The 16,541-nt window shown below is 40.9% G+C and overlaps 1 protein-coding gene across 1 annotated transcript; it reads left to right on the top strand.

Moving 5' to 3' along the window:
* Positions 1 to 5,907: 5,907 nt before the first annotated feature.
* Positions 5,908 to 15,197, top strand: spag1a (sperm associated antigen 1a). Its single transcript, XM_070847106.1, has 8 exons — positions 5,908 to 6,265; positions 8,169 to 8,268; positions 8,689 to 8,841; positions 10,216 to 10,373; positions 12,558 to 12,699; positions 14,160 to 14,286; positions 14,428 to 14,565; positions 15,127 to 15,197. The coding sequence occupies exons 1-8, from the start codon at positions 5,908 to 5,910 to the stop codon at positions 15,130 to 15,132; spliced, it is 1,182 nt and encodes a 393-aa protein (XP_070703207.1). The 3' UTR covers positions 15,133 to 15,197.
* The last annotated feature ends 1,344 nt before the right edge of the window (positions 15,198 to 16,541 follow it).

Genomic DNA, 16,541 nt, shown 5'->3' with positions numbered 1-16,541 from the left:
AAGTTCCTTGAGTCCTTGAATATTGAGTAGTGGTGCCTTCATACGTGTTTCAGTCTCTGAAAAAGCTTGACTAATATGGATAGATGGCAAGCTAATAGACCTTAATTTCACTCGGTGAAGTCAGATAAATCCTACGTTTTTATATCTTAGAGTGCTGAAATTGTTAATTAATCCTTAACTGTGTAAATGATAAATGGAAAACTGATTTCCGTGACATCTGCAGCGAGCCTTAACGGAAGCCAGGCGTACATCACGCGTATCGCTCGAAAGTTTTGTATAAATCTGACGATCTTTGAAACGAGAGACTGAGATCCTGTCGTCTGCAGCTGTCTGCCGTGACCGTGAGGCAATAAGGGCACGTAGATAATACGTTAATCCTAAACTCTTATCCAGCATTTGATGTGTAGAAGAATTAGTCAGTCAGTAAGAATATACAGAAAACACGTAGAACCCGTGTGTTCATATGATCAGATAAGATATTATAAGATATTCCCTTATTTGGGTTACAGTAGAGTAACATACACTGAAAACACATTTTTAACTTCTTCCAAAGAGGTTTACATCCATTAGAAAGCCAGTATTGCTCTGTGGTGGCAGATGAAATAAGTACAGAATAAATGTTGGTATTTCAAGTGATTTTTGAGCCAAAATTGTTTTTTACCGTGCATATATTTACACTAAAACAAAATAGATTGTCAAAGAAGCATCTTGAAGGATTTAAAGGTTAAAATTACAACAATTCAGGTCGGTGTAGTTTGTCTGCTTGGACCTAGGTGGCGCTATGACTATGGTTCAAAATTGGCAATTTCATGTCTTCAGAGTCGGACAGTCATCAAATGGTAGAAATTTGGTGAAGATAGGATCTTGGAGAGTGGAGTTTCAGCACTTTTAATGCTCATGGCGAAGGAACATTTATTATTGAAATTCGTTGCCTCGTCACGGCAACAGCTTTTGATGGAGACTCACAGTTTTCACTACAGACCAACATCAATGTCTTGAGTCTTTCCTGACCAAATTTGAAGTGGATCTGATCAACTGGCTGGTCTTGAGCCAATATAGTGTAAAACATAGCATTTCCTGTCGCCACCAGGTGGCGCTATGACTTTTCCATTACACAGTTTTAGCTCGACTCGACTCGGTTTGGTTGGTTTTCCATTACAGTTGCGTACTACCTCAAAGTGGTCGTCATAGCAAGGCGGCCCAAAACTGGCGTAATTTGTATGCGGCACAAACACAACTAAGGACATTGAGCGTTTGGTTTGCGTGTAGCCGTTTACCTCGTTCACAGAAATAAGAAAAACGTCCAGTCTGTTTCCAGCGTTTTAAAAATGGCGGGTTTGACTCTTGTGAACAAGTCGCTCTCATGACTCATCCAGTGGCGTCACTCCCTGGCCAATCAGTGGCCTGCAGTATGTTGACGTTACATTTTCAGCTCGCTTGGAACGCCGGCCGAGTAGGTACTAAAATAGTACCTGGTAGCTGGTACTGGTACTATGTCTAGTGGAAAACCAAAAAGGTCGAGTCGAGCCGAGTAGGTACTAGTGGAAAAGCGCCATTAGTAATTAGGATAGGATAGGATAATTGAGTGATAAAGAGTGTGAATGCTGCAACACAGCATTCACACTCTTGTTATGAGCCTGAGCTCCAGGTGACACCACAGGGAGCAACGTCACTGCGGCCTGATCTGCTCCTGAAGAACATCCCGTTTCAAACAGGCCACATGCTAATGCTACATGCTAACACTAGTCAGCGTGTTAGCCACTGATTAGCCACATGGTGAAACTGATCAGTGATTATTGACCCTGCAGTCCAGTCATTAGCAGCAAACTCACTGCAGACACACTTACTAATTAAACAGGACTTTAAATTAACGTTACACTAAGTCTGAGCTTTAACTCTCCTGCTGCTGCAGAGTGTCTGTGCGCTCACCCGTCTCCTCTTTCTCCCAGGAAACAGCCGCGAAGATCGATGAGGAACTTCTGGAGGTTCTAGTGTAAACACAGAGAACATTAGAACCATCAGTGTTTATTACAACAGTAATCTGGTACTTTTGTTCCCAAATAGGTTCACCAGCCACAATGAAACCACCAATATAGTGGTGTGCCAATATAATGGTGGTTTCAAAAATGGACCAATATGGTCCAACAAGCCCTTTTTGTATTCATCATATGTACATTACTGGCTCATTGATCTTCATCAGGGCCACCCACACATTACCTCATTTGCAGTGGGCATGGTAAGCAAAATAGTAGATCCCTGGTACGCTACAGGTGAAAATGCCAGTTGGTGGATTGTAGTCCTGGAAGTTTATTCAGAGCACAGTGAGTTCGTTCAACAGGAGACATATACAGTGACTACAAACAGCCGATCCAATGAACAACACAAACAGAGACGATAAAATGGGGTGGGTCCTGCCTCAGTCTGCAGCCGAGAGTATTCACTGGCTCATCCAGCTATTTCTGGACAGACTGACTGGAACAGAACTTCGACTGGATGAAACTAGCACACCCAGAGTGTCTGAATCAGAAACCATAGCTGAAATGCCACCTGCTATGTTTGTGGGGTGAAAAAGGTCTATTGGGACCTGAAGTCCCATCTCATGTCCAGCTTACTCTCTGTCCTACCAGCCTCAATTCAGCTAGTAGCACAGAGAGTTTGACCTGGATATGACATAGGACATCAGGTCTCTTACTGGCAACACAGGCGCCTCAGTGCTGAGCATGCGGGCTCACTGTGTTGTCTTGAGTTTCCTCTGAGTGCTTCAGTTCTACCCAAAATTTTAAATAAAATTTTTTTAAAAATTTCCAAATTATTTATATTCTTATCAAGCGGTGCGTAGGAGCATAGGTGTAGATGTGTAACTCAAACTCAATTGTCACTCAGGTTATATACTCAGGTATACTCAAGTATAAAATAAAAACACTATTATAGGTACAGTATATGTAATTCAAACTTGTTTGCTTTATTTGATTCAAGATTCAAGATGTTTATGCCAGAATTGTCTGTCAGTATATATGCTGGATATGTACTGTATTTGTATGTATGTGTACATATACAGTTGTGCTCATAAGTTTACATACCCTGGCAGAATTTGTGGAATACTGGCCATTCTTTGCAAAATATGACGGAAATATGAATATATGGCCCTGGTTAAAAGTTTACACACCCTTGAATGTTTGGCCTGATAATATTCACACAGGTTTAAATGACTATTAGGGCTAATAAAACAACCTCGCTGTAATTTAGTGAATTCATGTTACAAATCTGCCACCATCATCCCAGTACCAAAGAACCCCACAACAACCTCCCTGGATGACTATCGCCCCGTAGCACTTACACCGATCATCATGAAGTGCTTCGAGAGGCTCATTAAGAAACACATCACTCGGAATATACCCCCTTCATTCGACCCATGTCAGTTTGCTTACCGCCCAAACCGCTCAGCAGAGGACGCCATCTCCTCTGTTTTCCATCTGAGCCTGCAACACTTGGAGGAGATGAACACCCATGTTCGAATGCTGTTCTTGGACTTCAGCTCAGCGTTTAACACGATCATCCCTCAACACATGGTGAGCAAACTGGCACCCCTGGGCTTCAACACCTCTCTGCGTGAGCTTGAGCACAGGCTCTCCCCAGGACTGTGTCCTAAGCCCACTGCTCTTTACCCTGATGACCCATGACTGCAGCGCCAGGTCCACGACGGTCGTGGGCCTGATAAGGAACAATGATGATCAGGCCTACAGAGAGGAAGTGAAATGGCTAGGGGACTGGTGCAAGATGAACAGCCTCATCCTGAATGTCAGCAAAACCAAGGAGATCATTGTCGACTTCAGGAAGCGGCAGACCCAGTACGCGCTAGTGTCATGACCAACTACATCTCGGTCTGATGCAGCAGCTGTTCAGCTGCAGACTGGAAGGACCTGAGGAGGGTGGTCAGAAGTGCTGAAAACATCATAGGGGGGCCTCTTCTTTCCATCGAGAATATCGGGCTCAGTCGCTGTCTCACCAGGGCCACCACCATTATAAAGGACAACTCCCATCCCCAACATGGCCTGTTCTCCCTGCTGGCCTCGGGCAGGAGGTACCGCAGCCACAGAACCAGGACAACCAGGTTCAAGAACAGCTTCACCCCCCATGCCATAAAACTCCTGAACTCAGGCCCCACGACAATCTAATGTTTATGTACAGATTTTAAAGTGAAATAATTTATCTGCAAATGTAAATTTTATTTATATACTTCTTATAATTTTTATATTTCTTATTTAAAGAAAATGTCGTTTTGGAGAACAGATGCAACGAAATCTCGTTCATACGTGCACTGTGTGTATGTTGTGAATGACAATAAAGTCTTTTGAACTTGAACTTGAACTTGAAGTGTCCAGTAGCCTCTGGAGAGATTGCTGCACATTTCATCCAGAGCTGCACAGATTTTCTGGATACTGAGCCATGGGGAAAGCAAAAGAACTGTCCAAGGACCTGCGAGAAAAAGTAGTTGAACTATATGAATCAGGAAAGGGATATAAAAAGATATCCAAAGATTTGAAAATGCCAATTAGTAGTGTTCAAACTCCGATAAAGAAGTGGAAAATTAGTGGTTCTGTTGATACCAAGCCACGGTCAGGTAGACCAACAAAGATTTCAGCCACAACTGCCAGGAAAATTGTTTGGGATGCAAAACCCACAAGCAACTTCAGCTGAAGTACAGGCTTCTCTGCAAAAAAATAAGGAGGTGTGTATATACAATAAAAAGTTAGGGATATTCGACTTTCAGGTGAAATATATGGAAAACGTAAAAAGTGAATGCTACAGTGATATTATATCATGAAAGTAGGGCATTTAAGTAGAAGCATGCAATGGTAATGTTATTCATCTTAAACAATTTATTGAAAGAAAATCTAACAGTGGTAGGTATACCACAACAAAAAATTTTCGGTGCCTCAATAAATTGGGTCTCATGATGTCAGAATGTGAACAGCATGATGAGGAGGACCGTTTAAATACCAATTCTAACTGAAGCAGGAAATGTATTGGTCGATTCATGGATCAAACCTGTTGTGAATTTTGCTGTTAAGCTTCTTGTTAGAGAACAGCAACTTGTGCAAAAAGTACTGAAACACTGAACAGTTGGACATGTGTCACATTAAGTTCACCTGGAAAGGTTAGAATGCATTTTAGGTTCATCCTGAAATTTCACCTGAAAGCCGAATATCCCTAACTTTTTGTGAGTAGTGTATATATATATATATATATATATGTGTGTGTGTGTGTGTGTGTGTGTGTATGTATATGTGTGTATATATATGTATGTATGTATATATATTTATATACATATATATACACACACACACACACACACATGTATGTGTATATGTGTGTGTGTATATATGTATATGTATATATATATATATACACACACACACAAAGATAGAGATAAATAAATCAAAACTCTAAAAGCTGTGCAAGATAATTTGCATTCATCAGCCCAGAAGCTAATATGAATGAATAAATGAAATGAAATGAATAATGAAATGAAAAAGTAGAAAGATGTTTGAGTGTAAAGAGAAAATATTTGTATTTTCCTATTATTAGATTAATTTAAACATTTCTCTGTCAGCATGAGACAAGGTATTTTCTAAATAGTTCCGCCTGTATTCCTGTATGTCTGTCTAGCCACCCACCAGAGCGCTTTGTTCTTAGTCTAATCTGAGGCTCTCCCATCAGAGCTGTCCTACTGCAGCACTGCATTGCCATGGCACTTCCCCCCTCAGTCACGTCATACCTGACATCTCATCCAGGGGGCGTGCCCAACAGAAATCCCCAGCAAAGCATAGATGTAGCTGCAGCTCAGAGAGAGGGAGAGGCAGGGAGGGAGGAAGAGTTTGAACACACTGCAGAGGGAGTGCAGCTATGGGGAACGCACAGGAGAAGCCCCCAGGCAGTGGAGGAGGGGGAGACAGATCGGATCAGGGCAAAGCAGGGATTGGGCCAAGAAGCCGGGGTGGAGGCAGCGCAGAAAAGCCCCAGACTCACAGAGCTCCAGAGAAGGGGGTGGCCAATGGCACTAGGAGAGAAAACAGCCCTGCCGGTGGACAAGTGGAGCAGGGCGGCCCTGCAGTGGACACAAGTTACCTGGACACCCCTGCTGGGGCCCTTCCTCCTCACCTGGCCCGGCTCAAGAATGAAGGGAACCACCTCTTCAAACATGGCCAGTTTGGGGATGCCTTGGAGAAGTACACACAGGCCATTGATGGATGCGCTGAGGCAGGTGGGCAAGATATAAGCAGTTTGTGTATTTTCTTAGAGAATTCATGTCATGACCACCATTTCGTTTTAGAAGAAACACCTTTGTTAATTAGACAAATATAGCTTACAAATGTAGGTTTACTCTGACACCTCTTGGATTTGATCTGAAATCCTGGTTCTGAAAGCAATTTGGAGTTGGTAAACAATATACAGTACCACCAAAAAAATCTTAATTAACCCTAACTGACATTATCAGCGTCAATACAGTTTCATACCACATGAGAGCTTATGTCAAAGTAAATTACAATAAAGAGTGGAGATTTTCTCAGTTAATCTGTTAATAGTTTGCTCTTTAAAATGTATGGAAATAGTGAAAATGCCTGATAGATACATAAATATACCTAAAGAACAAGCTAAAGTATTCAAATAGCTTATTTTGTCTGACCAACAGTCTAACAACAATATTCAGTCTAGAAATTAGACAAATTCACATTTCAAAGATGGAATCAGTGAATTTCTGGCATTTTTGCCTAAAACATTTTAGGACATCTAAGACTAATCATTTCAACTCTAGCAAGAAGATATATAGGCAAACTTACAGCCTTACACTTCACTTGTACTAATCAACTTCACAATATACAGGAAATACTTTTCTGTGTCTTCAAAAGCAACGTCTGACGGCCAACATGTAGAGACAACAACAGATCGGTGGCACAGAGTCAGACAGAAAGCCCAGTCTGGCATCTGTGGAGTAGCTTCTCAAAAGGGTAGCAGACACACGTTGACTAAGAGTGCCATTTGGCTCCACAATCCACAGTATCCCATGTCGATTTTGAATGCATTATGCTCATGCTGTATAATTTTATGCCAAATATATGCCAAATCATTATGCGAGTGCTGTCCTTCCCACACGAGGCATCCTAGTAGAGCATGAGTATAAGGCACTGTTTCAAATCTGTCACCTGTGTGTTTGGTGAATTGGTCATCACAGGTTTTTAGTCTAACTTCCAAAAGCTGCAGCTGAGAGTTCAGGCATCATTGGTGATTTGTGAATGCGGTAGAGTGTTGGCACAAGACAACAGCAGTGACCGTAGATAGGAGTCACGTGCTAGCAGCTAGTGCGTAGGGCTTTTAGGTGAGATTGAATGTCATGTCGTACCTTTAACAGCACTCATCAACTTTTACTCTCGTAGCTGGCAAGAGGGATCTTTTATTTTTTCCGCAGCAAGGGCTTAAAAAAGATTAGACTTAGTATCATAGCAGGCTTAAGAGAGAGACTCTTGGAGGAAAGCACTGAAAAGTGTTTGTGAGGATGACTTTTTATAATAAATCACAAATGCAGAGGAGCATCAGTGCTGTTGACATCACTTTTTTTTCAGCTGGCAGTTGTGAGACTGCAGTGGAGGCTCAGAAGATAAAGGACAGAGTAGAAAATCAGTCTACCAGAAAGACTGGTCACACATCCGTTTATCATTCGCCCCTTCAGCATCTCTGAGCTCTCTGCACTTTACATTGAGCTGTTTCTGTCTGGATGTGGACTTCTTGAGACTAAGGCCACAAATGGTAAATGGTAAATGGCTGTATTTGTATAGCGCCTTTCTAGTTATTTCAACTACTCAAAGCGCTTTTACATCCTCATTCACCCATCATTCATACAGGAGGAATGTAATTTGGATTCTTTCATACTCATTTACACACTGAAGCCATGGGGATCGAACCCCCGACCTTCTGATTGAGGGACGACCCACACTTCTTCTGAGCCACAGCCGCCCCATAAGATACGTTAAAAGTTAAAAAGAGCTGTTCTTAATATCAAGTACAAGCCTGTCCTTACATCTGTGTGTTGCACTGAGATCAGGGATGACTGGAGGGTTCTTTCGGCATCTGGTCTTTCAGATAAGTGTGTTGTGGTTGTTCTCCTGCAGGCATTGATAGTCCAGAAGACCTGGGTATCCTCTACTCCAATAGAGCAGCCTGTTACCTGAAGGATGGAAACAGCACAGACTGCATACAGGACTGCACCAAGTACGTGTCAGCATGTGTTTCCGGCTTTGTGTGATCAGTTGCAAATGTTCTAATCCAAGGACTTAATTCAAAATGTTTTTTAGGTTAAATTCAGTCTATATCTTGTTTTACTACTTTAGGTAGCAGACATTACAATTTCATGTCAGCTTTTTCTTAAAGCTGGTAGTTAATTTCATATAATTTCTTCATGATTTTTTAAATTTAGTTTTAATTTTAACTCTAGTCGACCCTTTATGAAACCATAAACACACAACGCGCCTGTTTGTTGTGTTGAAAAGCTGCAGGAATCTCTTTGTGTGAAAGCCAATGCTCAATCACATGTTTATGAATGGCTGCAGATCAGCCCAGTTAAACCTGTGACACAGTGTGCAGGTGTAGGCAGTTTGATCCTCTGTCTCTGCGTCTCTCTGATCCTCTTAGGGCTTTGGAGCTGCAGCCCTACTCCTTGAAGCCCCTGCTGCGCAGAGCTATGGCCTATGAGTCACTGGAGCGCTACAGAAAGGCCTACGTGGATTATAAGACCGTCCTGCAGATGGATACTGGAGTGCAGGCAGCTCACGACAGCATCCACAGGTCAGCTGAAAACAGCCAAACTTAAGAAACTGTAGCTACTTGAAGTGGTTTCTGTAAGTGCTCTAAAGACTCTAAAGTCTAAAATCTAGAGGTTTTAAGATTAGCGTGCATTCAAAGGTGTTTTTAATAGATGTTTAGGAGCTTATTAATCTTGTGCCATCAAGGCCTGAGAGTTTGCATATTTTCATTCAGCCAACACATTGAAGAGGATCTTGGAATCACCTGCTGTAGTATTTGGTTTGGGTTATGTTGGGTTATGTATGAGAACTCCTGGCCTATACAACAGACGGCACACCATAGAGAGTCCCCATTCCTTCAGTGTTGAATTGAGACCAGTTGCACCAGGGTGGCTCAGTGCCAGTGAGAGCTGCTGCTTTGCTCGTCATGCCCACCTCCCAACTGAAACTTCAATAAACTTCAATAATTGCCTTTATACTTTCCTCATTCTAATTTACCCATTATGTGCCTAAAACTGTCTTGAAATTTAAAAGTGGAGAAGAAGGTTATGAATAAAGCTGACCAAGATGTGCACCCATTTTATTCGTTGTTTTAATTGACTTTGTTCAATTCACTTTTTTCTTTTTTTTGTGCTGGCTGTATTCTACACCTCATGATATTTCTTTTTCTTTTCTTGCTGCTTCATAATGTTGCGGCAAATGAGAAATCATCCAGACAATGGGAGATTGTCAGCAATGTATTCTAGCAACAAACACTGCCTGGCAACAGCCATTTACAGTATAGTGTTTTTGGAGTTAGTATACAAGAAACCAACATAACCACGTATTTTAATTCTCGTGATGTTTGACATCAATCAAAATGAACCTTTAGAATGTCAGTGTTAAACAATATAATAATTTGTTTCATTATCAGTTAATCTGTGGATCCCTTTCTCGATTAATGAATTAGCTGATGTCAGAAAATGGTTAAAAGTGTTGATTACCGTTTCTCAAAGCCCAGGATGACATCCTCAAATGTCTTGGTCTGTCCACAACCAGAAGATATTCGAATTCAAAAGATATTTGCTGTCACAGATGAATAAATAAATCACAAAATATTTGCATTTAAGAGGCTGAAAATCTGAGAATTGGAATTTTTTTACTCTTAAAATTGACTCAAAATGATTGATCAATTATCAAAGTAGTTCAAATTCATTGAAAGGTTGATGAATCAATTGATTCATTGCAGCTCTAAATTAAAACTTCAGAGATGTTTCAATCAAACCAAAATTAGCTTTACTTTATGTGTCACTCCGCCAGCCTGAATACACATAATATACTCAAAATATGCTTAAATCGGCGTGTGGTGTAATGATGGCTGAATTCCATTTAGCTGCCTCAGTACTCATGCTGTTGTTCTCTCTATTCCTTCTGCCAGGATCACTAAGATGCTTATTGAGCAGGACGGGCCTGGGTGGAGAGAGAAGCTACCAGAGATTCCCGCCGTCCCTCTGTCTGTCCAGCAGCAACACAGAGAGAAACCGATCAGCGCTGAGGTGGCTCAAGCGCGAGCCAGCAGGGCCGCACTGGAGGAAGGTCAGTGACACCACCTGCTCGTAGCCTAGAGAGGAGTTATGTTAACGACAGAAGTGGTTAAACAAACCAAGAGATATAAAGAGTATGTGACTTCCTGGTTTGGCCCTGAAACCATGCACACGTTCTCTTGATGCCTTTTCTTCCTACCTGCTAATTGTCCTTTTCAAATACTGCCTGATTAATTTTGGGCAGTAAAATTTAAATTAAACCCATAAATAATGAAACTGTATAGCACCAGCGGCAGCAGCAGAAGTCAGTCAGCGAGAATCAGTGTGCAGTGGTGAAGGCACTGAGAGATGGTGTGTGTGTGTGTGTGTGTGTGTGTGTGTGTGTGTGTGTCTGGGTGGATCATCAATAATGCAGAGGGGAAGGCGATCCACACAGAGTGTAGTGCTGCTGTAATGGAATAATCCAGGTCAGGTTTCCTGTAGGCTGCTCCAGCTCTCACAGACCAGAAGGCTCCACATGGATCATATATTCAAATACATGTAGTTTAGTGTACCGCCGTAAACACACATACAAGCAATTAAATTCTTTTATTTGTATGCATTACATAAAATGTTCAGGATTTAAATCATGTACAGATAAAGCTCTCAACCTACACACACATGCGCACACTCACACACACACACACACACACACATATATACACACGCACATATATATGCATACATAAACATTTAATGGCTATAGCACACACAGAAGGAGTTAATCTCAGAATAGCACACTGCTGTTGCTGGGGAGACAGATGGGAAGTGGTTCAACTTCAGTGTTTAACGCCTCGTACTTACTGATAAAAATCCTGCTTTGTGACCGCAAGTATGCAACAAACTCTACGTCAATAGTTTGGTCGTCAGCCATTTTAGGGGCAGTGATTCAGTCTGAAACCAGGCTAATAAGTCACAGACATACAAGCTCGTCAGCAGGAGACGCTCAGGATTACATTCAGAACAATTTTCACCATCACTCTCTCCACCTGTAGTAGTCTAAACTACTACAGATGAACATATAAGGACCATATACAGTAAGTCCGTCCGTATATGTCTGATATCAGCCAGTCACAGAAGTAAAAACAGCCTGGTGTTCAGACTAAGCTGAAGCCTGAGCTTTTTTTCTCACAGGGATTATTTTTACTTTCTTTACCTCATTTGAGACTATGTCATGAACGTCTAACGTTGTAGCATCATATATACACAACACAAAAACCACAACAGGCCCCCTTTAGGAATAGTGAACACAAATGGATGTGGATCACATACTGAAGGCAGCTCCTAAAAGGCAAAAAACAAAATGCCTCTTGATTGACTGACTGTTTTTAACACCAAAGGAAGCTTTTCTGTGAGAACATTTAAATAACTACAGATAATCTGCCAATACATGTTTGATATAATTCTGCTGTATAGTTCTGGTGCTTTGTTTATTCATTTATTTTATCAGATACAGAGCAGGATTGTTGGGTTGTTATTACATGTAACTGGGATTATGTAATCCGATTACATAAAAAAAGTCCTCCATGTGGCTTTTATAATAAAAAAAAACAGCAGCTCAAACTTACACAAAAGAAACAGCATCCTACATGTTGTAGAATACACACGGTCCACCTGTAGTTTGTGCCACCACTGTTTCTGTTGGGGAAATTTGATTTGACCAACTGTAAATGATAAATATTTGAAAAGCTTTATATTTCAATGAAAATATTTTGAAATGTTTTAAGACGAAAAAAAAAAAGTATTCATATTAGATTACATATTTTTGTAATACAAGGCATTACGTAACTATTTACAGAGGTTGCTATATAATTTATAATAAAGTGTAATTTCAAAGTAATCTGATCCAACCCTGCAGAGCAGTTTTTGGAATAAAAACTGTGTGTGTGTGTGTGTGTGTGTGTGTCTCCAAGTCATTAATATAGTGGCTTTCTCAGCACAGCAGAGAGCTCAGTAAGCAGGAGTCTGCTCCATTCAGGCGGCTGCTGACAGGCTGATGGGTCTATTGATCACTCCTGACTAAGTTTCTATGCTGAACTGATGGGAAGAGCTTCTTGAAAGACAAACATTCAGTACCGTCTGCCGCGACACGTGGAATATATCCTCTGGGAAGTCTAGTTCTCAGGTCGTCACAAAGAAATGTTTTAAATGTGTTTTTGTTCTAACTTTTTCTTCTTTCTCATGTTTCTTGTTTCAGCCAGAAAAAAAGAGGCGCGCTTCACTCTACTGAAACGGGAAGGCAATGATCTGGTCAAGAAAGGCCACTTCCAGGAGGCTCTGGAGAAGTACAGTGAATGTCTCACCCTAAAACCAGACGAATGTGCTCTGTACACGAACAGGTATGCATCAACCAACCAGTGTTGGAGGAAATATTCAGATCCTTTACCAAAGTAAAAGTACCAATATCACACTGTGATAGTCTATGAAAGAGTCCACCACAAGTATTCATAACATAAACTAAAAAATAAAAGAAAAAATCTAAATACTCACTCTGCAGTAAAATGCTCTGTCAGTGTTTTAATACTATATCGAAGTAGTGTGAAAGCAAGGGATGTAACAAATATAAAAATATATACAAATACAAAAATATGAGAATAATATAAAACATACACATGTGTATATTGTACAGGATATTACACAGTAGTAAGAAAACAAATGAGTAATGACAAAGTGCTGGTAGTGGCTATGATATTGTCGTTGTTGGAGATTTATGTAACGCTGTTGTTAAACAGCCTGACAGCAGCGGGGATGGACGACCAGCGGTAGCTTCCTCCACTGTGGGTGTGTGGACTGGTGTTGTTGAGGAAGAAGACAAGCCGGGGAAGGGGGAGGGGGGAGTGGAGGGCAGCTTGGAGAGGTGTGAAGAGGGGGCAGGGTGGGTGGGGGAGGGAGAGTAGGGAGAAACAAATCTGTTGAAAAATAGGTCCAGGCTCCGTCTCCTCTGCTCTGGTGTCTCCCTGCACCTCTTCCACGTCCCGAGATCCTTTTCAGTCCTCTCCAGACGTCTCTGGTGTTGTTCTGTTGTATTTTCAGCAGCAGCTCCAGATTTTATGTTTTTGTGACATTATGTGTTTAGTGTTATAAAATATCTATCAATCAATGAGTCAATCAATCAATCAATCAATCTTTATTTATATAGCGCCAATTCATAACAGCATTATCTTAAGCGCTTTCCATAAAGAGCAGGTCTAGACCAAAGTCTTTAGTTAAGAGAGAGACCCAACGATTCAGGAATTCAAAATTAAGGATTCAAGAATCCCCACATGAGCAGCATCAGATATTAAAAAATAATATCTCAATAATATTTTTTTTAAATAGTAAAACTGATGCTACAGACGCAGAGGCTGTCCCAGAGCTTGGGATTTAACTGCTGTTTCTGAAACTGGCTGATGATCTCCTGTAAGGACAGTATGAGAGTTAAAACAGCAGAGGGCACCACATGATCATCTTCGCACCATCACATACAGTCTTGCTTGTGGGAATGAGGTCAACCACTCTCAGTTTTTATAACAGATATTATCAGACTCGTGAACATGAGCTCAGTTTAACTGTAGTTTTATGACTTAATGTGAAATCTGTGACATCTGGACATAGTTTCAGACTTTTCAGTGGGGAGTGGATCTTCCAATCAAATACAGATGTGACAGGTAGACATTTATTTTAAACTGGGCAATACCACACCAGTCTCTCCATTTTATAACTTTCCTAACCAGCTTAGTTACCCGTAGCAGTATCCTAAATGGAAGACATTGACATGCTGCTTTCTATGACTCCTGTCCTCTTGACTTCTCTGCTTCAGAGCCATTTGCTTCCTGAAACTGAATCGCTTTGAAGAGGCCAAACAGGACTGTGACTCTGCACTGCAGATGGAGCCGAGCAACAAGAAGGCCTTCTACAGACGAGCCCTCGCTTATAAGGGTCTACAGGTGCCTGTCACCGCGCATCACAAACACACATTCATTCTTTTGACGCAGTTGGATCAGAAAGGTTTGTTCAAATAGTTATTGATTACATCTTTTCACCGACTCCCACATGTGTGTGTATCTGTGTATGACCCCCAAACCCAGGACTACCTGTCGGCCAGCAGTGACCTCCAGGAAGTCCTCCAGCTGGACCCCAATGTTCGGGAGGCGGAGCAGGAGCTCGAGACGGTGACGAGTTTGCTGAGACAGAGTCTGATGGACAGCACTGCTCACACGCCAGGGGTAAAATACGGTTTATCACACACACACACACACACACACACACAGAAACTTCTTCATCTAAACTATCTTTTTTATTATCAATTTAGCCTTACTAGTGTCAAAATGAATGAAAAATTTAATTTTTTTGCATTTTTATTTAATTTAACTTTGAATTGATTCCCTTAAAAGTTTTATAGAGGATCCTCATTTACTTTTAATGTCCGGGAGATTACTCGTTTAAATAAAAGTTGGCTTTAAATATAAATAAGTGTTGATTTAATAGAACATCTGTTGAAGAACCAGGGTCAGCTGTTGTTTAAAAAAAAAAACAGGAAAACATGCCATGTTTTTAAAAACATAAGATACAAGAAATATACATGTATATTAAGGGTTCGGCATACATGTGGATGTTCTCGCTGAAGCATAACACATACCAACTTATTCATGTGTTCAAATGCTGGAATCAAATGCTGGAGACAAACAATAACGAAGCACTTGCATTGTAAAAAGTTAAAAAGTAAAGATATATTGTGCCTTTTTAAAAGTTGCATCAAGAGGCTGACTTGTCCTCATTTCCCCCAGGTTTGATGTTTGTTTGTGGAGCAGAGGACTGAAACAGGTGTGGACTCTGACTGTACTGTAGCAGCTATGGAGGAAAAGGACTTTTTGTGAAAAAGGAAATGGCGGCCATTGACCCCGGGTACGACCAGCTCTCTCTCAGCTCTGCACCAATCGCACCGTATCTCCCGAGTAAGCCACCTTACATATTGGGCAGCTTTATTTAAAAAGGCTAATGACCTGCTTGCACTACAAATCATTCACATTATGACGTTCATGTACTGTAAACATACAGGTTCATGTAACAGGCTGCAGAGCGCAGTTCTATGGTGGAGCAACACAGGGAAAGTGAAGCGTGTATTATGTGTGCCTTATTGAGATTTCTACCACATCTGGATGAAATACGCCAAGATTAAGAGCTTTATTTTTATTTGTTTTAAAGAGGTTGTGTTTGGCTCCAAAGTGGTTAATTAAACTGATTCAACTCACTGTATTTTATGTAAAGATAAATACGTCCAAAGGTGAATTTATCTGGTTTGTTCTTAATATGGGTTTCATCTGTTCCAGCTTTTTCACTACGTTTGACATAGTTTGTTTTATCATTACAGCTGCTACTAGTTTAACAAGATGAGCCAACAACCTACTTTAAAACATTTCTACGGCTAACGAATCTCTAAAGTGCAGAATTATGACCTAAATGGTTAAAAAAAATGATTTACCACAGTTCAAATATAAAAAAACAAACAAAAAAAAACCTGAGCTCATGTCATTATTTATCACATTGTAGGTCTCAGGTTCAATCTTGAATGTAACAAAGATGACTGCGTGTGTCTTTGTGTGTGAATAGATGTACAGTGTTCACGTTTGGAAATCAAAACTCTACACTAATTATTCAATTTAACTATTATGTGATGAATTCTTTATTTATCCTTTATTATAGTTTTATTAATGCATCCGTGGGGACTTTGAATCCAGTTGCTACAAGGAACTAGGCCCTTTTTATTTGCTCTGCTCGGCCCTCACAGCCTCCATTCAACCAAAGTCAACTATGCTTGGTAACAAACGTGCAGGTCAGAACAAAAGAAAAGTAACCTGCAGCGTCACAGCTGATTTGACCCCATGCAGTCCAGTCTGTGAAGTAACGTCTATACAGGTCAGTCTCTCCACCCTCAGACTGTAACATATCCAGACTTGTTGGTCCACATAATCAGATGTTTTCCCTTAAAAACACAAATTAGAGCCCTCAGACCTGCGTGGTTTGTACAGAGAGCGTTTGACTGATGGCTCCCCTGTTTGCATTTACACACCTGTTCAGGAGGTATAACTCTGACTTTGATTTGTGACCTCAAGTAACCAAAATGTGTGCAGGGCCTTAAAAACATCTCTTTTCAATCATCCCTACTCTGGCTTTTTAAATTTCCCATGTCAGCACGGTACAC

The sequence above is a fragment of the Pempheris klunzingeri genome, chromosome 16 (genome assembly GCF_042242105.1).
Source record: "Pempheris klunzingeri isolate RE-2024b chromosome 16, fPemKlu1.hap1, whole genome shotgun sequence".
Lineage (NCBI taxonomy): Eukaryota > Metazoa > Chordata > Actinopteri > Acropomatiformes > Pempheridae > Pempheris > Pempheris klunzingeri.
Note: the sequence above shows the minus strand (reverse complement) of the source record. Positions and strands in the feature narration are given on the sequence as shown.

Bases quoted from the DNA above. Each gene is read 5' to 3' on its own strand.
- spag1a (XM_070847106.1), top strand. From the start codon at position 5,908: ATGGGGAACGCACAGGAGAAGCCCCCAGGCAGTGGAGGAGGGGGAGAC. The intron at 6,266-8,168 runs GTGGGCAAGATA...GTTCTCCTGCAG, and splicing joins TGATGGATGCGCTGAGGCAG to GCATTGATAGTCCAGAAGAC. The intron at 10,374-12,557 runs GTCAGTGACACC...TTCTTGTTTCAG, and splicing joins CAGGGCCGCACTGGAGGAAG to CCAGAAAAAAAGAGGCGCGC.